The sequence below is a fragment of the Halyomorpha halys genome, unplaced genomic scaffold (genome assembly GCF_000696795.3).
Source record: "Halyomorpha halys isolate HHAL.00 unplaced genomic scaffold, Hhal_1.1 Scaffold876.1, whole genome shotgun sequence".
NCBI lineage: Eukaryota > Metazoa > Arthropoda > Insecta > Hemiptera > Pentatomidae > Halyomorpha > Halyomorpha halys.
In genome coordinates this window covers 452158-476042 of record NW_027114409.1, presented here as the reverse complement: position 1 = coordinate 476042, position 23885 = coordinate 452158, and the positions used below count along the sequence as shown (strand labels likewise).

At 29.6% G+C, this 23885-nt stretch overlaps 1 protein-coding gene across 1 annotated transcript; it reads right to left on the bottom strand.

Moving 5' to 3' along the window:
* On the bottom strand, positions 1-16820 carry wmd (serine-threonine kinase receptor-associated protein wmd). The gene is made up of 7 exons (XM_014430316.2): positions 16566-16820; positions 16246-16385; positions 12377-12527; positions 7044-7168; positions 4822-4934; positions 2416-2552; positions 1-269 (listed from the first exon to the last, which is right to left on the bottom strand). Exons 1-7 carry the CDS (start codon positions 16678-16680, stop codon positions 61-63), a joined length of 990 nt encoding a protein of 329 aa, XP_014285802.1. The 5' UTR covers positions 16681-16820; the 3' UTR covers positions 1-60.
* Between the last annotated feature and the right edge of the window lie 7065 nt (positions 16821-23885).

The window sequence follows — 23885 nt, the reverse complement described above, 5'->3', positions numbered from 1 at the left end:
TCCGATGAGAAAGCCTTATTATTAATGAATTGTGCACAAATTCCAAGAGAACTGAAGGAATTACACAGGTGGTACTTCTGCGAGAGATGCGACCGGTATATCCATAGTTGGAGGAGAAGAAGCTTCCATGCATTTCCAAAGGCCGTATGTCTTTCCGACAGTTGTCTGCCAGAGCCGTAGAGTCCCATCCTCAGACCCGGATGCGTACAGTTCTCCATCAGGAGAGAACCTAACCACGTGGATGGGTCCAAAGTGTCCTTTGAATGATTCTGTAATAAAAAAAAAATAAATAAATAAGAAAAATAGTAGTAATAAAGTGACATCTTAGAAAAAAATACAGCCTTTGGTCAAAGGGTATTAAAAAAATATACCCAACTTACACTATGGTGCATACAACATTTAAAAAACAAACATATTACTACCTTCCGTTAAAAGATAAGTAAGCAAGTTGCCAAAGGTTACATATCGCAACACTGAAGTTTTGGAATCATAAAAAAGAAGAATATTGAGACATTGTCTTCCTTGAGGATGACTGGAAAGTTATGGGATGACTATTATTCATATTAAATATTTGATTCAGATTAAATATTTTCATATTAGAAAAGATTATGCGAAAGTCCAAAATTCAAACTAATACAGTGTAATCTCAATAATCTGAACTTTGGTACTCCGAACACTCCAGTAATCCACCGGCGTAAAACAAAATCGTAAATTATTTCAATCAATGTCTGAAGTGGCCTACAGAGAATGATATATCATGGCACCATGTTCTTCTCTAATGTCTGAGAAAAGTAGTGAAAAGTTACTGCAAAAGTATCAAAAAAAATTAACCAACTTCTTTACAAAGTATTACTTTATTTTAAAACTTCAAACTGTCAAATTTCCAATAAAATAAGTTTAAAAAAATTATATGTTATGTACATTCATATCTTCAAATTTTTTTTTACATTATTATTATCTAATAATATCTGTAATTCGAACACCAACCTACAGCAATTAGTTCAGATACTGAGATTACACAGTAATAGAATTTAGAAGAGACACATACACCATAAAACTGCAGCAGGAACAATGCTAAGCAAAGATGATATGAACATTTTCATTTGTTCATTCTCAGGACTGAAAGATGCACTATTAAGTTTTACAATCTGAAGACAGGGAGTTGGCAAGGGCTCAATGGAAGGACAACATTCACCAAGTTTCTATCTGGTAGATAAATTGGCACAACGTAGGACATTATCTTAAACGTCAGTGACTGGAAGGTTTCAATGGCACTGAAGGACAGCCTCTTGATGAATGCTCCTTGAGGAGTATAGACCCTACAGAAGGTTGTAATGGCAGATAACATTACATGCTTTATAGCATTAAACATGGTCCTTATTGTGTGAGAATTCTAATAGTTAAACAATATTTAAGAGAAAAATCTTAAGATGAATGTTTGACCTTGTAATCAGTGAGAGTTGCACCAAATATACCAGAAACGATATACAAAGAACATTAAATTAAAGTCGAATGATTACCACAATATAACGATTCGGCCAAGCCTTGTTGTCGTAAACTCTAGTTGTTCCTTTGACTCCAATCGCTAGTCTGTTGCAGTTCATACATAACCAAAATAGGTGATTTACGACCATACTACTTAACAGAATTATTATAGCATAATACTCATTTGATACAAGAATAATAGAAGAGAATCCTTTCCAGGACACACCATTTCCAAAATCCCAGAATTAGACTTTGGAATATTTACTAATAATGAGTCTTTAAAAATAAATTAGTTAAATGAAAAAGTGACTAAAATTGGAAATCGGCGTGTAACTAACTAACCAACTCTTCCATCCTAAACTTAATATCTAAATTTAAGACATTTACTGATAGCAACTATTGGTCAATGTACGACAAGTGACAATCTCTCAAGGAGATCAAAACACTGAAAAATAATAGAATGGAATCCTTTCCATGACACCCTACCTCAAAAATCCCTGAATTAGGCCTGATTTTATTTCACCTTCAAAACTTTTATCAATAACAAGGAGTTTTTAAAAAAATAATTGATTAAATCGAGCAACATTGAAAAATTGATTGGAAATCGCCATGAAGACTGCAGTGGGCTGGGGCCATGACTGAGAAGGGCATACGAAGTTGAAGCTGATGCACAGAAATTTTTAGAAACAAAAGCTCAGTAGACCAATGGAGGAGATCTTGATGCGGCAAAGACCTGTAACGGATTGTAGTGCCTACAATGATGAATATCGTTGTCTGAGCTTAACCATGTAACCAAATATTAAAAACCTTAAACTAAACATGCTAATTACTTAAGCTACAGCCAAATACTAAAAGCTATATAAGTATATATACCTATTCCTATATAAGGACTACAAAAGTAAAAAATATAAACACTGATTTAAGCCTTACCGATTTCAGTACCAGTTGCAAAATCAAACTTGTACATCTTAAGATCGTCTCCTCCACAGACAAATATACCCTTATCGGGATGTAATGATGCAGAGTTGGCTTGAGTTGGTACTCTGTATTCTTTGAGCAGTTTCAGGCTACAAAAGAATAATAATTTAAAAAATTCAAAATGTGAAATGTTGATAAATAATTAACCTGTAACTAATACTAGGTTATTACAAAAGTCATTATGCTTAAAATAATTTTATTTAAATTTCAGGATAAAAACTACAAATAAAAATTATTGAACCGAAATATAGGCTACCATTGTCAATTGCCTAGGGCCCGTGAAAATTAAATCAAGTTATTTCATCCTAGTTTTTTTAATACTTTAATAAAATAAAAAAATTTTATTTATTGTTTTGTGGAAAAAAATTTGGTTTATGAAAAACTATATCTCAGGAACTATTGGACGTACAGATTTTATTAGAACTCAGATTGAAGCTAGTTGAATGTACTGCAAAATGGTTTATAATCTTATTATTAATCTCCGTAGCAGTAGTCATTTCCATGATAGTTCCCAAAATAAATTTACAAAATATTGATTTCTTCTTTTGTGCAAAAATTTTGGTTTAAGAAAAACTATATCTCACAAGTCTTTATTGGACATACAGACATCAATTAGCACTCAAACTGAATATTCTCTGAAATAGTTTATGATGTTTATCTTTATAGAAGAAGCAGTTTCCATGCAATTTACCAAAATAAATTAAAAAAATGTTGTTATAGCTGAATGATAAATGTAGCATGAAAAAAAAAAATCTTTTTGAATCACTGTATCATAGGAACATCTGAACGTAAAGACCAAAATTAAGTTAAATTTACTCAACATTAAATAATGTTCTGTGATTTTTTTTTTGTGTGTTGTAGGTAGGTTAAGGAAATAGAAGCCCAAGTGAAAAACGAGCAAACATTTTAGTAATGATGAGAAGATATTTGACAGTGAATAATATATATGAAGAGAAGATAGTTGGGTGTGTGGTCAGAGAATAACACAAATAAGTTTTAAAAATTTATCAAAGCATTTAGATTTTCAATCTCCTATAAATAGCCCTGATGAAGGCTGGAAATTCAGGCCGAAACGTTAGCACTATTGAATAAGTTTTTTCAGCTTATTTTTGTTATTTTCTGACCGCACCCTAACCATCTTCTCCTCAAACATTTTAGGTTTTTCAAGAATAAAATTTAACTTCCAGAGGTGTGGCACCTTAAATACTTTAAACCCTACTTTTTAAGAACATATACCGTATCCGTCGTAGAGCCTAGGTGAAACTTGAATTATTTTTGGACTGAAATAATACAGATTTTTTTTTCAATTAAAAAAATTGTAACTTTAGGAATAGCCACCATTTTTTTTATTCCTCCTTACTATCTGTTTGTAGATTAGTCAATTTGGACTCTAAACTGTATAAAGTTTTCTTTATAATAATAATAAATTGGGGTGAAAAAACTTTTTTTTTCCTATGTGGATCTTGGACTAATAACCCATCTTTCTGGTAAAGTAGAATTAGGTGGAAATACCAGTTCTTGGTTTTACTCACATTGTGATTTGATATGCTCAATATTTTCGAAATAACTACACCACTGACTCGAAAATATCACAGTCAGATGGTGCTAAGTCAGGGCTGTAAAGAGGGTGTGAAAACATGAAAATACCCAACATTTCTAAGAGTTATTTTATGTCTGAGCATTGTCAATGGGCGGGAGTGTGGTCTTGCTGAAATGTTTTCTTCATTCTGATTGACCAAAGCAGGGTACCTATCTTTTACAATTACATAAAATCACTCGAGTCATTCACAGTCGTGACATCTTGTAATTGGTCTTCCGCTCCATCTTTTAAGTTCCCTTGGTATCCACTCTATAGATATTTTGGACCTTCTTGTATTTAGTTTTGCAACATGACCAGCACGCCTCCATTTCAGTTGATATGATTTCTTTGGTAGACATTTTATTTTAACTGTAGGATGTACTTTTCTATTGCTGATGGAGTATTTTCTTGTGATACCCATCATACTTCTTGAAAATCACAGTTGTGTCCTCACCAATTTTTCATAATTATTTTCTGTTGCCGACAATGTCTGAGAACCATATAAAACTATCGGATATACACATATTTCCAATACCTGTGCTTTTAATCCTGGATGAAGTTGACTTATAAAAATTAGTTTCATGAAAAAAAAAAATCTGGAACAGAGACAGTCAGTACAGATAGTTAAATAAAGACTTAGTCAAAATAAACAATGATATAAGTATTGTTCACATCAGAGTCGAATAAGGATTAAAATGGAGAATTAAATGTACCAGTAATGGATTAATACACAAAGACTTTTGTAACAATTTAGAATAATGACAGACAAGAAGAGGTACCTCTGAGCATCCCAGAAACTGACGATGCTTCCAGCAGCAACAGTGAAGATCCTACCATCTTGAGACACTTCTAAGCTACTTGGCGTACTTTCGAAATCTAATTTATGTACTTCCTAAAATGGAAAAAAAATATATATATATATTCAGAGTAAATACTTCATAAATAGATGGAAATAAAAGTTATAAAAAGTAACTTAACAGAGAACAGTCTTATCAAAATAACATTTTTAAATATTAGTCTAAAAAACTGGTGCAGCACGTTTATCACAAATATTTGACTTACCACTCTACTTCGAGCAAGAATTCTCAGTGCTTTGTGAAGGGCATGTTACAGCAATATTTCCCCTTACTATATATCTAATATATAGGTAAGTGAAAGTAAAAACTGCCTATAATCATAATAATACCAAAACATTTATTTATAAATTCAGGTTATTTAAGCGTTCATTCTCTATCATCTTCTACAACTTTATATATTAGATATTGTTAAAGCTCAAAAGTTTAGTTTCTTTTTTTATTTTGTTTCATTCTTCTTCCAATTGGTTTTTATTTTTTGTTAATTATAAGCTTCTTTTTTTATTTATGTTTAACCATAAGTTACTTGTTTTTTAAATTTATATTTAAGAATTCATTGCATAAATAAGAGGAAATTAGAGGTTTGTTGTGGTTCGAGTATAAATAAATCACTACGCAACAACATTGTGAGCTGCAGTGGATTTAGAGCCTAAAAACAGACTGATAAGGCAGTCTGCAGTCTGCAGCGAGTATTAGCAGGCATTGCACCCACCTGGCGCTCTTTTCTCATGAACTCTCCACTCTAGAGTCAACCTGCACTTTGAAGCACCGTTTTTTTCTAGGGACCCTCGTCCATCACCAGCTCATCGAAAGTGGCCGCCTCGGATGAGATATATTATCCTTGAGAAGTATAGTCGATATGCACATATCGGAACCCACGGCCATCTACTCTGAGTGACTATTGTTTTTTTTTTGTTTTTTTATTAAAACCCCAAAATAAGTATAATTTGTATACTAATATAAATATTTTTACTAGTTTATAATTCATTTTATTTTACATAAGATAATTCTTTTATTTTCATTTTTTTAAATATTTTGACATCATTAAATTTTGTGTATCATTTGGAAAGATTTTTTTTATCATTTCATTTTCTTTATTATTTGAATTTTTTTTATGAGATTAATTTTCAGGTCCTCCGTTTTCTATTTTCTTTCATCTGAACCAGAGAAAATTTACTCTGGGGAAGACAATTGTTTTTCAAGCTCGAAAAACCTCTCGCCCCAACAGATATTATTTTTTCTAAAATTTTTGGTATTTGAACAGTATATTACACATCTACTATAAAATTACTCTTATTCCCTGAAATTTATTCTCAACCTTAGAAAATATTTCTCCTCAAGTTCATTAACCAATTATATCATAATATAAATTAACCCCTTTTTTTATTACCGCTAACAGTAAGAGACGGAAATGGTTAATTCTTATAAATAAACAAAATGAAAGGTACTTTAGAAGAACCTATTTTGAAAAATCAGCATTTATAGAGCAGGCAGTGGAGACCAAAAGGGGAAGGGGAGGTGTAGGCTATTTAACCATTTGCATACCTCATCAGCAGCGAGCTGTCAAGTCAGTTTATCCACAGCTTAAGCCGCAAAAATGGTTTAATTTTATGTAAACATAGATTACTTAATTTTGCACCACTTTTCTGCTTTTTCGCTTCATAAGAAACCAAAAACCTATAGATTTTTTAATTGTTTTCAGTTTTATATTAATTACTCCTAAATGATGCATTTCTATGAAAATGTTACTCCATTTAAATTAAAGTACACAAAATTTAATAAAAATTTAAATGTAATTTAATTTAACATAATAAAAGAAAGCTTTAGGTACATTGCATAAATAAAAGACTTGGGCTCAAAGGGTTAATTACCATTTTACACCATCATTTTCACGGCAGTAATTAATCTATCATTATCAAGATGTTTATCCATAATTTTATTCAAAATGAATGAATTTCTTGCAACAATATCTACATATAATATAGATCTTCCCTTCTACACATCATCTAAACGGCTTTGTGCACCTTAACAGAACATTTGTCTCCTTCATGCCGAACTGAGTCTAAGTGTAAATTTGAAGCCGAAAATAATCAAGGTGCTCAAAAGAATGATAGGTTAGTTATGATAAAAAATATATAAACAAATACCTTTCCGGAAGAAATGTCCCAAACCCTGAGTGTCTTATCATCTGAGCAAGAGACGAGTCTCTGGTCATTCTCACAATAATTAACATGCCTAATTCCTCCTTGATGACCAGAAAACTCTACAACAGCTGAAAAAAAAATAATAATCATAAATAAATAGTTCATTATTCATAACAAAATAGTTATTTATTACATCAAAAATAACAAAATTCATTTACAGTACAAATTTGTAATAATTTCATTGAAATAATGAACCATAAAAACTTGATTGCTTTGAGTAAAAGGACAAATTAGTATTGTAGGTAACGAAAGGGCAGACACGGCAAAGACAGCAGCTAATAACCAACTTCCTTACGAATATATCTTAGTCCCTTTCTCTTATGTTAAAAAAATTTTACTAACCAATTCAATCGAATAGTGGAGCAGACAATGGCAACAGTAAACTAAAGGACGACCATTACACAAATACATTCCTAACATCACCTCACAAAACTACAACATAACCAAAAGCAGTTTCTATTTTTTTTTTTCTTTATCTTTCTATTCAGTTCTATTTTATATTTATTCTTCTTTTTATTGTATTTCTCTCTCTATTGTATTATACATAATAGTGTAACAACATTGTAATAATTTCTACTAATATTATCAAATTTTCAGAACATAAATTCAAAGAAAAAAACATAAATAAACAAAAAATTATGTATTCGTGCCAACGTTTCGACCTGATTTTCAGGCCTTCATCAAGGCTATAAAATAAAAAAAGATAACAACCATCATTCAGAGAAACATAAAAATAAAAATAAATAATAGACTAACAAATTTGGAAATATACATAACAATGAATTGAAAATATAAAATAGTTGATTAATAAACATGCAATAAGTAGATTGATAACAATATAAGATGAAATATAATATTACATAGGTAAAAAGATATGTATAAGATGAGATATCATGTCTTGTTGCATATATAATATATTTTATCTTATATTTATCAATATACTACTGTCTAATTCCATGGATATTAATAAACTATTTTATATTTTGAATTCATTGTTATGTATATTTCCAAATTTGTTAGTCTATTATTTCTTTTTCTTATATTATGTAACAGTAACTGAGAAGGAAATAATTTACACTCTTATGTATTGTAGGCAATATACATAAATTAATCAAAGTGACAGAGCAAGAAGACAATAGCCAACTAGAAGTCCACCTTGATTAATGAACGATAGAGGAGGCAGTGGGGGAGGTGACCTTCCTCTCTTCTCTTCCTACCTGCCTTCACCTTTCTTATTATCAGGAAGTAATTCTCATATCAATGCATTTTAGTTACTTTCAATATCACCATCATTGTAAGGAAAGTACAATTCAACAGGCAAAAACCAAAATCTAAAAATAAACACTCTTCACACTCCAGTCTCATAATTATAATCTATTTTCATACATACAAATCCTGAAAGTATTTGATACAATTTATTTTAAAATTTTCTTTTTTCTCAGTTTTTTTATCATAAGTAAATTTTTTTTTCTCAGGACTTTTATCCATACTTATAAAATATATAAATTAATATTAAACACAAAATTTATTTTTAAAAATGTATATTAATGAAACTGAAGGATTTCAGATATGAAAATGGACATATTGTTTCATACGCTGTCATTTAAAAAAAGCGATGATTACAGGCTTTTCTAAGAACATTGTTAGTTTTGGCGTGTAAGAGTTAAATCTTTAAAAGAAAACGTTATTACATTAAGTACTCTAATCCTCAACATTGGTTGTTGTTCCAAGGCAAACATATAAAGTTCTGTAAATCTGTACATCCAAAAGTTTATCTCACTCTTAATGTTTTAATATATTGTGAGGGTCTAAATCAATAGCAAGAAACCATATTTCCAGATGTTCGCACTTTCAATTCTTTTTTGAAGTCAATAAAATTTGCTATAATCTGAGACCAAAATGAATTCTGTACTACTATTACTTTCTGAGAAATCGCTTTCTTGAAATAGTCAAAAATTTATGAAATCATCTCTTGTTATGTTGCACAAAGAAACATGCGTCCTTAAAGCTTGAAAAATTATTTATGGTAACTATAATTTTTTTATTAAATTGTACATAAAATATGTACAGATGGCTAGGAAATTTTTGTTCATAAAATTTCATAAATTTGACACTTGGCTGAGGAAGGGTTCCAGATGTAGGGGGAGGGAGGTGTCAGCTCACAGTCATTATTCGTATGTTTTCCAAATACCATCAGAATGATTTCCCGAATGGCATCTTCATTTGTACAGCCCTGCTATGCATTTTTGGTTCATATTTTGCCGTAACAAACACTTTCCTACAGAAGAGTAGGGAAGTTGAAGCTAGCTGCTGCCACTGCTTCATGACCTCTTACAACCATTGTCACTCTCAAATACCACCAAAAACTATATTATTTATCAGATACTATACAACTTTAGCACCATTTAGCCAATGAAAAAAGTGAACACCCTATGCTGGATTAGAACCGGCGCCACCCGCTGTTCTCAGATTGCTAAGAACTGCTCCTTAACCACCTGAGCTACTGACGACCCCTTTCATGATCTATGCAGAGGTTACATTCAAACTGAACCCCAGGATCACATCTGCTGCAACACATTTGTATTTTTTGCATCCAACAAGAAAAGCAACCTTGTTTGACTACCATCTAAGGAATACGCTGCATGTAACCATCAAGCCTAGAAGTAGTGGTGTACAGGGAAGAATCCAACAAACTGGAGATATTCGAATTTCAAGGATTTACCCTCAGCACCATCAGCATGGATCCTGCTCCCCAGCCGCTACAGTACAAATGTCCTGTAAGTCTAACAAGGATTGCAGCTGTAGTAAAACTGGACTGAAGTGTACTGCACTTCACCAAACTTTTAATAGTAAATCAGGCATGATTGCCACAATACTCGAAGAAAACAACCTAGCACTAAACTTGAACTAGTGAACCCAATAGGGTTAATAAATAAATATATGAGCACTGACATTGAAATGGCACCTCCTATATTTAAAGCTTTTCGAATCATTTGAAATGATAGCGGTAAGTGAAACAAGTCCAAGAGAAGTCCTGGAGTCTGATAGGGGCATCAGTTTTAAGTGCTAAGCATGTTGATAATATTATAACAACAATACAGAAATGTCTAATTTTTTTCAGATAATTTACATAACTTAAAATCTCCTTAATTGTTTTTTTTTTTACTATAAGAGCTACAATAAGAGTATGGAGAAAACTATTTTTTCCTATTTAAAGTTTTCAAATTAAATCTTTAATTTTATAAAACCAGATTCTAAATTCAAATAAATAGGTTTTTGATTAAATGGTTTAATCAACCTCTTACACACACCAAAATAGGCATACCCAACAGGTTAACAACCTATTAATCTACCTAGGGTAACCTAGGCAAAGAGAGTTTGATATTAATTCATGAGCCCACTAAAAATTGAAAGTGAACCCTAGAAAGGGAAAAATCAAGCCAGTATTGGTTATTTGTTAGTGCTGTTATATAAGGCGCAAAAATGTGGAGGCAAATAATTTTAGACACAAAAAAATATACATACTAGTTTCTGTACCTTCTACTTTATACCTTTAATTTCAGTAGAATGGAAAAACTTTCAAACATTTATTTAAAACTGTATAATAAAATTTATCATTAAAAAATTTGTCAAAAAATTATAGCTCTACATATCGCACTAGTATTTCTAAAGTGACACAACTCAAAAATCGGTGTTTTTGAGTTATGAATATGAAAGAAATTGGTAAATATATCTTTATGAATCATCAAAACTGTATCAACCTAGCTTCAGAGCTTGTCCGCCAGAGGGAACTTGTGTCACTCTTGCTGCCTTAATGGTATTCCCCCTCCATAGGCAAGAGTGTCACATTTCCAGAAATGTAAGTTTTAGACTTTTGTCACTTTAGAAATACTAGTGCGATATGTAAAAGTAATAACCACCAATAGCGTTATACACTATATTACCTAATTCTAACTGGAAATGAAGAACCAGCCAGTGAGTATATACGATATATAACTAATGAGGCAAAAGATTCAACAGAACAGGACACCTTGCTTGGTTTGATAAAACTCCTTATGATACTAACAGAAAGTTTCACAAGAAATGGTAACAAGAAAAATAAGGAGAAGATAGTACAATATCCAGAACACCAGAGCAGTTTTGAGAATGAGAAACCAGTACCATCACTGGACCAGGATTTTACCTCAAATTAACAGTCTTTTTGCAGGGAGCTCCAAAGAACAAAAAAAAAAAATCTCAAACTGGGTTGGATACGAACATTCATTTGGGTAAAGTTAACAATGGAAACATAAACACATAATCAAAATAAAATATTTAGAAACAAAATAAAGAGGGCTTTCAAGATAAAATCAAATAAGCAAACTGAATAATGAAAAGCAAAAAACAAATATATAAAATTAATAATTATATATAAATACAATACTGAGTGTATGCGACTCTGATAGGTCATAGAAAGACATTTCTTGATGTAACAGTAGTGCAGGACTATTGCTATAAAGTCGTAGACACTGCTTTTATGGACACTTTCAAAAGTGGACAAAAGTTGGTGGGCCCACATCTAGACTGATTTAATATTCTAGTTTTAGTTAAATCAAATTTCACCACAGCACTCATCGAATGCAGTGGTTGTATTAGAATTGATCACAAATAACAATGAATTGTCTAAACAACACTTTTAATAAAAACTTTCTAAACTCGTGAACATCTTTCTTTCATCTTTAGTAAAAAGTACTAAATACTTTTAATGATTAATGTAAAGTTTATTTAGTTTGAACTTTTCTAAATCTTCATCACTAATTGTCAAAAGATATTGAATAGCTCAAAAAAAATAAATAAAAATAAAGAATAAATTTATTTATGGAAATTGAATCATGAAAAACAATTTATGTTACCCATGTCTAATGCGATGCAGAACAATACTTTTTTGAGTCAATAAGTATATTTGGTCACAGATAACATTAATAAGTATATTCACAAGTGTCACTCCACGATGGTGATAGGTCGTTAAACCATCTATTTTGTATTTTTATAACCAACACTATTATTAATATTACTGCTTTAATAGGATCATCAATCTCGACTTCTGCTTTGTATGCTCTCTCAAGAGATTGACTAACCCACACTGGGCCCTTTTTAATTGATGCCGGGGCCTAAATTTGAAAAAGTACGAATCAGTGAATGATGTCCGATTGTCCACCAGCCATTTTGGAGAGATTTTGTGTACAATTACCATAAATTTTATTGAAAATTAACAACAGATCAATGTAATTACTTACGAACATCCGGTTTTGAAAGATCCCATATCCTGAGTAGTTTTTCATTGCTACCTGTTGCAAGGCGGGTACTATCCGAAGAAAAGTGAACGCTTTTCACAATATGTTTGTGAGGAATAGAAAGGAGTTCTCCTCCAGAGACTGAATCCCAAATCTATTCAAAAATAAATAATATAAAGTCATTTTAGATTACATATGGCACTTCTTCCTAATACCAGTTACTAACTATGTTTTCCTTGGTATTAGATTCTTTCATCAATTTACTTTCAAAATCACTTACAATAATTAACTTTAATAAATAATTATTAATATACTTTTTTCATTACTATAAACATGAGGACAAAGGGGAAAAACAGGAGATGTTACATTACATTTTTCCCATGTGTGTGTATCATTGGTTTATTCCATACAGCCAATAATTATAAATTATATTCTATAAAATCTCTGTAGGACAGTTTGCCAAATCCCTTTGTTACTGCTATTATTTATATTTGTTATTTATTATTATGTATATTTGTTATTGCTATTATTATATTATTATTTATTAAGTTAAGTATATCTGATTTACTAATATACCATACCATAACTATATCTTTGAAACATTTTCATTTATAGGTTTAAAATATTTATGTATGTAATATACTTTTGCATAGTCTGTTACTTTTAATATATTATCATAAATAATATCTTGATTTGTATCTAAACCTTCGAACAATATCTCTTGCATTGCTTATTGTATACCGTTGGAGCGTATTGCTCCATTGCTTTTTGTATACCGGACATTCAAGTATAATATGTTTATACTTGATATGTCTCTTTACTGCTACAATTTTCGCATTGAAAAGGCCTATTTTAGGCATTTGTTTATTGCAAATTCTATGATTCCTCCTAAGTCTAACATAATTTTTTATTATGTTTTTCCTTATGTATGCTTAATTAAAAAAATATAGTTATTGATAGGTTAAAATAAAAATAGAAGTAACAAAATGCTATACTCTAATGAGGTTATACAAACAATAAATCATTTTTATGCTTGTTAAAAATGGATTAAAAATATATATGAAGTTATATCTATGCTTAAGGCAGAAAAAAGGAAATGTCTACAAATTAAGGAACTCTCAGAAATAAAGATTTATAAATTAATAATAATAAAAATAATTAAGAAGTATGCTATCAAATGTCAATACATTCACTTTTAATTTTTTTTTACAAATTCAAATACTTATAAAATGTTTTTATTAATTTAAATTTTCTCCTATCAAATAGGTTTAATAAATTAACATGTTCAATAAAAATTTAACTTATCTAAATGGGATTTCCCTGTAATAATTTTCCAAAAGAGGATATATTGAGTTTTAATAGAATACTCCTTGTAATTGTTAATTGTCTGATAATTCACTCAATCTTTTGTTTTTTTAAAATTTAATTCTTCTGGACAACACTTTTTTTTTCTCCATACCATTTTAACATATGACTGGATTAAAAATTAGAGAAATAAGACAAATATAAGTACCAAGTCATAAAATTTGTAATTAATCTTTTTTAATTTTTAAATATTTAAAGGCAACAAATAAAACAAAAATTTTTATAATTGTAATATTATTTTTAATTTTTTTTTTTGTTATACTCTGATTATTCTTTTTAAATAAATCTTACTATAACAGTAATTTGATAAATTGTTTTGTCACCGATGTAAACAAGATCAAGGAAGTAAAGGTGAAGGGGGAAATGCCCTTGTTTCTATTGGACATTATGATGACCCCCGAAGGACAGGAAGTAGAACGAAGGACAACCAGTCATCAGCTTACATGGAAACCTACCTACTTCTCCTTTTTCCTACTCAAATTAATTAACAATACAAAATCTCAAAACTATTTAAAAATATCAAAAACTACAAATATAGAAACAAAAATGTTCTTCTAACAGATCTATAATAATTACATTACATACTGCTATTTCACAAAGAATATAAGGCAGATTATTGTTTAAATTCAATTTTTTTAAAAAGACAGTAAAAAAATCTTAGTAAGTTTAGCCACAATTTAAGTTGAACTGTTAATAGTTAGCCAAAGACAAACGTCTATTTGAAAAAAATCAGCACTGAATAAATAAAAGATAAGTTAATGATAAAAACAAAAAAGATAGAAAAAAAAACTGTTCACCTGACCCCAATATTACTCCAGATCAAAAATAAATATTTAATTTTATCCCTCATTTTACACTAGCTAAATAAAATTAAAAGTTGCATTTAAACTTTTAGAAATTATATAAAATACATTCAAAAAGTATTCTTTTAATTAATTTGATTTTCTGTATTAAAAATCAATGTAACCTTCACTATATTAGAAAAGAATTAACTCCTAACTAATACCAGATATTAGCAATTTTTTGTTCTCAACGACCACAACTTTTAATTTCTATCAACATATCCATATTATTAACTTACAATATGCATATGCAGTGACAGAAATCATTTATTTTCAAAACTAAAAATTAATGTTATGACAGAATAAGTGCTGAAAAAAAAATCTCTGTTTCAGCCCCTAGTAAAAACACTAAGTGTGTTATTGAAACAATGAAATCATATTTTTTTCCTTAACATCTTCTTAATTATTATAAAAAGAGATATCACCATATTATCAAATACCACCATATAAATCAAAATGAATTATTCATGATACAATGAGGAAGAAACGATCATCATAGACATAAATGCAAATCGAAATCTTTCCACCAGGAAGTACAAACAACATAAAGAAAAAACAAAGGATAAAATTTGATTCATTCATTAAATCAAATATAGCATTTTATAATTACCAATTCAAATTTTTTTTAAAAAAGACACTAATTTATTTTGGTTTATACTTTTCCAATTATTCTTGAGATTAATTTTTATATTTATATATTCATTTCTTCAATGAATAAATTAAGGTTCAAATCGTACAGAAGATAATTTAAAATCTGAATACACTGAAAATTTAGAAAACAATTTTAATCAATAGTTACATTGACAATGGATTCAGTTGGAATAAATATTTGATATAAAAAAAATATCTTTTGGAGTTTATAGATTGAGAAAAATGCTTAGAGATTGATGTAGCTATCAACATAGAATTAAACACATAGTTAGATACATGAATACATTCAGTAACAAAACAATTTGTAAAAAAGTAAATTCTGGTTTAACTGCACCTACATGTAATACATCAGGAATATAACAAACAATTCAAGACATTAATTTATTTTAAAGTACAAGACATAAAGTTGCATTTATGGGTATATAGTATTGGTATGATATTAATACAAAAAATGTACTAAATTAGTCACCTTATTTATCCCCAAATCATTACAAAAATAAAATGATTAAACATAAAAATGTTCCCTTTAGTCGTCATTTTTTTTTTTTTTTCAAAAATTACTGCTTTTTTAAACCTCTTATCATTAATGAAAAACAAAATCAGTATTGAAGAGTACATTAGAAAAATATAATTTACTGATAAGAATCTACATGCAAGCACAAACACAATTCTTCAATGTATAAGTTATTCAGATAAAAGTTTATAAAAAAGCAATATTTTGGTTATTTGAATATGAAGTATAATGAAATTGTGTGTATATAATGTTGTATAGATGTTAATTACATTCACAAACGAAAAATAAAATTGATACCTGATCAAATGGCCCTGATAATAGCAATTTTCATAAATAAATTTTTGTCAAACTTGAGAACCTTGAAACAAATCTCAACTCATGATCAACTAGCACATGTTAGCTATCAAATGCGGCTATACTTGGCAATTTAACAAGAAATCATCTAATTGACGCAAAACCATCTTTTTAGTTTAAATGAAGTGATAATTAAATGACATTACCTTTGCGTTAAAATCTGCAGCTCCAGATGCTGCCCTTGTCGCATCTTTATTTATCGAAACCCCCCAAACAGCACCTTTATGTCCTTCAAATGTACCAATCCAGTCCCCAGTATCGCCTTGGCGTAACATGGGTTTTCCATCTACAAGTTGGATAAAACATTTTTTTTTTGTTCTGCTATCTTTTAAATATTCAAATCTTATATAAAATAATAAAATTGACACTTATAAATAATAAACTGAGTAATAATATAACATTTATGAAGTATAAAATGAAGATGTAATACATAAAATATAAACAAAAACAGATCATTGATAATCACCTTTGCTCGCCGATATCAGAAAGTACGAACTCTCGGTTATATCACTAAAAGCTAGATGAACGACAGGTCGGGTGTGGCCACTGCAAGTCAAAGGTGTCTGTCTTAAATTTGCCATTGTCCGCTAAAATAATTAAAATATACTAAGTGCTTCGGAACGAGCGACAGGTACCTACACACCCGACACACAGTACACTCTATAACAGTTCACAGCCAACTGGATAAGGAGCATAGATTAAGGTAACATTTGAAGGTTATATATGTCCCCAGAGTGACCAACTTCTCTGGAACGATTGATTTTGTGGAGAATTTAATTTGTATATGTACGCACAATGTTCTTAAAATATTAATGATTCATATGTTTAAAATATATTATGGCTTATTTCTATCAATCAGAAAATAATAATAACATGATTTATGTGATACAATTTGAATTAGTCCTTCGCTCCCCTCATATTTATTTTTAAATGTATATATATTTGAATCCATACTAATTTATTAGATTAAATACTTACATAAATTTTGTATCTGAATACATACTCATTATGAAGAATAAAATACGTTCTACTTGTATATTAAAAATTTACTATTCATTAACACTTTCAATTTTCAGTATTCACAAAATCTTGTTATTGACTTTGTAGACAGTTTGTCATATTTCTCTGAAAAATCATAGACTTATGTACTATATCGAAGATCATTGGAAGCGAGGGAGGGGGGGGGATTTATATCGTTTCATGACCTACTCCCGAAATCAGGGTATGACTGAATATTTGTGCTCTCGGTGTTTTAATTAATTAAAGAATTTCTCCAACCTTCATATTTAATAATTAACTCAAGTTCAACATTATATTTTTAAAATTCTATCGATTATGTGTAAATCCATTGTTTTAAATGTTAATTAACATTAGCAGTTCATTTTTTAATTAAACTAGCACAAATATACAATTATAAAAAGATGGCAAATTCGCGCGTATGCTCAAGCGTGTTGATGGATTATTTGAACTGACTGGTACAAGTTGTATTTGTGGCCAATGAGTGTCGGTTTTTGGGCACACGGCTTTTACTACATCTTCACATTTGTTTATGTTTGTGATGTTTTAAAATTGCCCACAGATGAATATTTGTGTACTCCTTATTTTAATTAATGAATTTCCCCAAACTTTGGATTCAATAATTAACTCTTGTTTAAGATTGTATATTTAACAATACAATATACTAGTTGAAATCATTATTTCATCTATGATAGGTATGATATGAAAATGTAGAGAGACTACCCATTGGTTGCATTCTAATAACATTTCTACATTAGTTCGCGAGGCCATCTTCTTTTCAGGCACTTCGGAGCATCGTCAGAAATGTAAGAATCATTTAGGATTGTAAGGATTGGAGAAGAGAGGAATTCGAAGGTTTAGTGGAGCCCCAAAGCTCAACTCTGTTAGTCCAGATAGACTTTATTATAGTCATGTAGAGGAATCTTTTGTTGTAATGAGTTGGAAGCTTAGACCGTTTGTCTAGTAAGTGCTGTAATAGCCGGAATCGCGTTGCAGTTTCCTTTCTTTTCAGGCTTATGTGAGGATTAAAAGTTAGTCGTTTCCAGATATAGTCCAAGGTAGCGGATCTGTTCGACTGGGGTAAGAAAAATATTATTAAAGGATACTCTAAAGCAGTCGGTAGGTTCACGACAAAGAGTAAAGGTGATTTGATCGGATTTATTTTAATCCTCCAATCTATTAATATTCGAATTGAAACTCATTAAATGCACCACAAAGTAGTTTATAATGAATATTTTCGTTGGAGTAATAGATGAATTTTTTATTTGTTGATCAGAGACACTCTGGTCTCCTTCATATAATATTTAGTATGGGAGAATAAAAAATGCCTTGCCCTCTCTTTTCCTGCTATACGGGCGCCTTTGGAATACATATCGTGTTTATTTCAATATAAAGAACGTACTGATGATAAAAAAAAAAAAAAAAAAAAAAAAAAAACTTCACATATCTAAATTTTTTGTAGATTGGAGTGCTCTTGTTTATGTTATAGTTATTTTTATGATTTTCAAAAAACTAAATCTGAAGAGAGCAGGGAAGGCGAAAATTGTGAATTATTTTTGTGCTATAAAAATTCGTATTTCAAGATTAAGCGAGGTGGGAACAACGAATATAAATTTGGTCAATTCCATGAAAACAACAGTTTAACAAAAGATAACTAAGCCGTAATGCAGTGGGAAGATGGCTTTCCCCATTCGAATTAGATGTTTATATTTTTCCTTTTTTCTCATTTAGTTATTCATAAAATGCTCTAATATTATGTATTCATCCATTTTTTATAATTGATAATAATAAGAACTACTAATTTTTATCAAATAAACAAAATTAAAGATACGATAAACACAAGATACACGGTCAACTATTTCTCATAATAATTAAAAATTAAAGATAGTTTAGAGGAAGAAATTTTAAAAATTCGTCATTTAAGCCCTCTCTGACTATCTCAATGAGAATACAACTTAGCTGATGTTAATAACCATTTAATTATTCAACAACATAACCAGTATAATCAAAATCGTTAGACCTTTTTTCGAAAAAATGTGAAAAACAGAAACATTCAATTCGAAAGGTGAAAACCGATCGTTCCATTGCATTACGGCTTCGCTATCTTTTGTTACACTTTAGCATCACTGTGAAGTAAGCCATTGATATTAATCTTATAAACTAGCTGAACCGGCAATTGGGGTATTCTTAGTTTAACATGTTAAATGGAAAAACTTATGTTAAATGGAGGAATATTTCCTTTTTTTACCATGTTAAAACAATATAACATTTAACATGGTGGAGAGTCTGTTACTAGGCCTGTTAAATGGAGAATGACGTCGCGAAACAGAACAGCTGAGCTCGTCACCATTTTGTTTGTCGTCCTGTTAAGTTACTTGCTCGTAGTTTGTGTTTTGATTGTGTTGGTATTGTTTTGGATGTTTTTATATCTAATAAAGCAATAGATGATAATAATTATGATGTAATGACAGTTGCCAATTTGCTCATCTTGATTCTCATCAACTAATATCAACTAGGCACTCAGTAACCAAACTTTCACACAACTTCTACTTTAGGCATGCTGTAATAAATTACGATAATCAAAACTTAGAAGTAAACAATAACATGAAGTTTTGGAAGGAATGGTTATAAAACAAGTTGCTCAGAAAATCATCTTATGCATTTATTATTTAACATGATTTTAAATAGTGCTGCTAACAGTCCTATACTTATAACATTTAACATGGTAAACCATTTTACATTTAACACAACATCACGAATACCCCGCTGTTGTTATATTTGAGGATATATATACATTAATTGAACAGTATTGATATCAATATATAAAGTGATAAGACGGTAACTATAGTAACATAAATGATAACAGCTAACTTCGCTGTATAATCGTTAATACTGGGCCTATTAAATAGATTCTTTTTGTTTTTTATCCATTAAAATAATCTATCTAACCATCATGTAGACTGACTTATCAAAATGTGTTAAAAGATTTTAAAGGAGTCAAACAAAGTTCCTATTCATTTTTAGCACATCAAGATACCCTTAAATCGAAAAAAAAATTAAATAAAATATTGTGGCCTTTAATTTCTTTTGAAAAAAGAAAAAAAAGAAAACAGAATTAACTTCCATATGACTCAACTAATCTACACCAAACTTGGCAGTGGTTTAGTGCTCTATAAACCAAGGGGCACAAATCGAATCTAATTAGGCAAATTAGAACCAGAGCTATAAAATAAAGCGTTTAAAAAGATTTTCTATTTTTGGAATTAATATTTCACCCTTATTTGGCGATTTTAAAAAGTGGTATTTGAGGTTTTCAGACGACGAAGCTGATACAAAACAAATATGCTTTGTTTAAAAAAATAAAATAAATAATTATTGACTTATATGTATATATAGTTGACCATAAAAATTGATATATAAGAAGATGGTCAGGGTTGCGGTCAAAGGAGAAACAAAAATAGTTTACAACTATTTTTGTTTCTCTTTTGACCGCAACCCTGACCTTCTTATATATCAATTATTGACTTACTTTACTGAAATCCTTATTATTTTAATTGGTAGTGAATAATAATGTATTTATTTTTATTTATTATTATTATTCATGGTATTATTGGCATATAATACAGTGAAAAACTTTATACTTCATGAGCTACCCGCCAAAAGGTTTAATCTTCCGGAGGAATTCCTCAACATTTAGCAAAAAGCCACATCACAATTGGAAGAACGATATAATAATAATTTATTTATTTGTATATGGAGTATAATTTAACAATTATTGTTATAATAATAGCAACAATCTTCAAAGTATTAGATTATTATATAAGACAATAACAAAACAGTATACCTAAATGGTGAAGTAAAAATCATTTATATAAGCTAATAATTTATAAATTAAATAATCATAATAATCTTTAAAATTTATAAATTATTATATAAGCTAATAACAAACGGTATACCAAAACTGGTATTTCTACATGAAATACAAGTGAAAAACAAAATAGTATAAGAGCCGGGAAGAAAAAAAGGCAGTTATCTCACCCCGATTTTTGATTACTTCAATAAAAACTAAGTATAATTACTAGTTAAAACTGATGAGTCTGCCAAGTATAGGAAGGGTAATTAAAAAATTACGGCTGTTTCAAAACCTTAAAAAAAACATTGATTTTTCATTCGGAGCTCTATATCTTAAAAACTACCAACAAGACTAAAAATCTAAGAGAATATTATTTAAAGATAAGTAAATTTTCTGAAATATTAGCCCTAAAAGAGCTACTATATACGTCCAATAATTCTCGAGATATAGCTTTTTAAAAAGCAAAATTTCTTATGTGACGTACAGATGTCTATTAGCACTCAAATTAAAGCTAGTTCGACGTATTATTAAGTAGTTTATGACCTTTACCTTCCTAGGAATAGTATTTTTCATGATATTTGCTAAAATAAATTGATTTATAGTTGTTCAGACAATAAATTTGATTTGTGAAAAACTTTATTTCAGAAACCATTGCACGTACTGATGTCTGCCAGCGCACAAATTAAAGCTAGTTAAATTTAATACAAAATAGTTCATTATGTTTATCTTTGTAGGAGTAGTAGTTTTTATGATATTTCACAAAATAAACTCACAAAATATTAATTTCTAGTTGTTCGTATAAAATGTTGGATTTTTAATAAAATATATCTCTAGATCCATAAAACGCACATATGTCTGCCAATACTCAAAATAAAGGAAATTTAACTTACTATAAAGTGGTTTATGACACTTATCTTCGTAGGGATAGTAGTTTTTATGATATTCGCATATGAATATAAATTTGGCAATGAAAATTTGTCCGAACAACTATAAATACATTTATTTTAGCAAATATGAAAACTATCACTCCAACGACGATAAATGTCATAAACTACTATATAGTTCATTAAACTAGCTTTTATTTGAGCGCTAATAGACATCTGCACGTCAAATCGTTTTTGAGATATAGATTTTTCAAAATAAATTCACTAACTACTGATCATTCAGTACGTTCTGTACAAAATTTTTATGAAACATTGCTTTTTAAAAAGCATGTTTTATCGAGAACTATTGAACGTAAATAGTTTAGAAAATTTACTCTACTTTAAATGATGTCCTCTTAGATTTTCTATTGTTATTGGTAGTTTTAAAGATATAAAGCTCCGAATGAAACATTAATTATTTTTAACGTTTTGAAAAAGCCGCCATTTTTTATTCCCCATTAGTAATTATACTTAGTTTTTATTAAAGTAATCAAAAATTCAGGTGAAATAACTGACTTTTTTCTCCTTTTAGGCTCTTGTACTAAAACGTTTGTTGAATCCTTTGTTTAATCAAAGCATTTGTACGTAAAGTATTGGATTTACGTCAAATGGCCAACGTGTAGATACAGCATGAAGTTTTCATCAATTGGGTTCAAATATTGTAAATTGGATAAACAATTGGATTTATGATCGTTTATCATAAAATACAAATTCGACTTAATTACTACCTGAAGGCAGACAGGATCAGAACAAACATTTATCTTGTTATGCTTTATCAACTACGCGTCGAAAATATTTAATTTTGTTAATAACTTTTTTTTACCGAAAAAATGGGACTAGCCTATAATCTTCCTGGGAAAATCCTGAACATTTAGTAAAAAGCTCCATCGCACATATTTACAATAATTGTACATAGCTTTACAAATTTTGATGAGTCATATTGGAAGAAGATAGTTGACCGTATAAAGTAAATTGTAGGAAGATAGTCCGAGTGGAGGTCAATAAAGATATCAAAATAGCGTAAGTCATATTTTTTTCAATCTGACAACCCTGACGAAGCCCTGCAAAGAGTGGTGCTAAACATTAGTTAACAATAAATAGTTTTATTTTACTATTTGATTCCTTTATTGACCACCGGACTATCTTCCTACAATTTACAAATTTTGGGTTTTTACTACATATTTTTACTTTGTTTATTGCACGGTTTTCCTTTTTTTAAAACACGAAAATCGGGTATCTTTTAAATTAGACGGGTATTTTATTTGATCACGTTATGAAGGACTAATATGTGCTGATAATTTATGTAGCTGTTCCTAGAAGTAATAGACTGTACAAGGAACACGTACTAGGAAGGGCTCTTCGCTGCGCAGACCTGACTGTCTATTAGCCTATGGTTGGCTGGCTTCCTGTATTCGATAGCCTTGGCAAAGAGCTACCTGGTTCATCGTAGGGCATGTTATCCATTTCATTTCAGGATCGAAAGGTTTAATAGATCAAAATGTAGTGTAATATTAAATAAATAAATTTTATCCAATTTTAGTCTCAAAACAATTTATATTTCTTTATAAACCCAACTTTTCGGCCGATTCGGGCATACTTAAGGACAATCTTAAATATAATTTTAGAAGTGGTTCTAAAAAAATGATGTGGATCAATTTTAAAAAAACTTAATGCAGGCTATTCTGCCCACGTCAATAATTTCAGCCTACAATTACCCTATTTTGTCAATTCTTCACATTAAATTAAAAATTAAAACTTTTAATCACAATCAAGATTCACTACTATAATTTCACCCCTAATAAATTAATTTATACGATAAATTATAATAGTGAAGGTTGATTGTGATTGAAGGTTTTAATTTTTTATTTAATGTGATTAATTGACAAAATAGGGCAATTGTGGGCTGAAATCAATGACCTGTGCAGAATAGCCTGCAAAAAGTTTGTTTTTTTTAAATAGATGTGGTTCTTTTGTTAAAAGAGATAGATTTATT

Coding starts and splice junctions, on each gene's coding strand:
- wmd (XM_014430316.2), bottom strand. CDS start 16,680: ATGGCAAATTTAAGACAGACACCTTTGACTTGCAGTGGCCACACCCGA. Junction 12,528..16,245: donor CTGCAGATTTTAACGCAAAG/GTAATGTCATTT, acceptor ATTTTTGAATAG/ATTTGGGATTCAGTCTCTGG. Junction 4,935..7,043: donor GGGACATTTCTTCCGGAAAG/GTATTTGTTTAT, acceptor TTTCCATTTTAG/GAAGTACATAAATTAGATTT.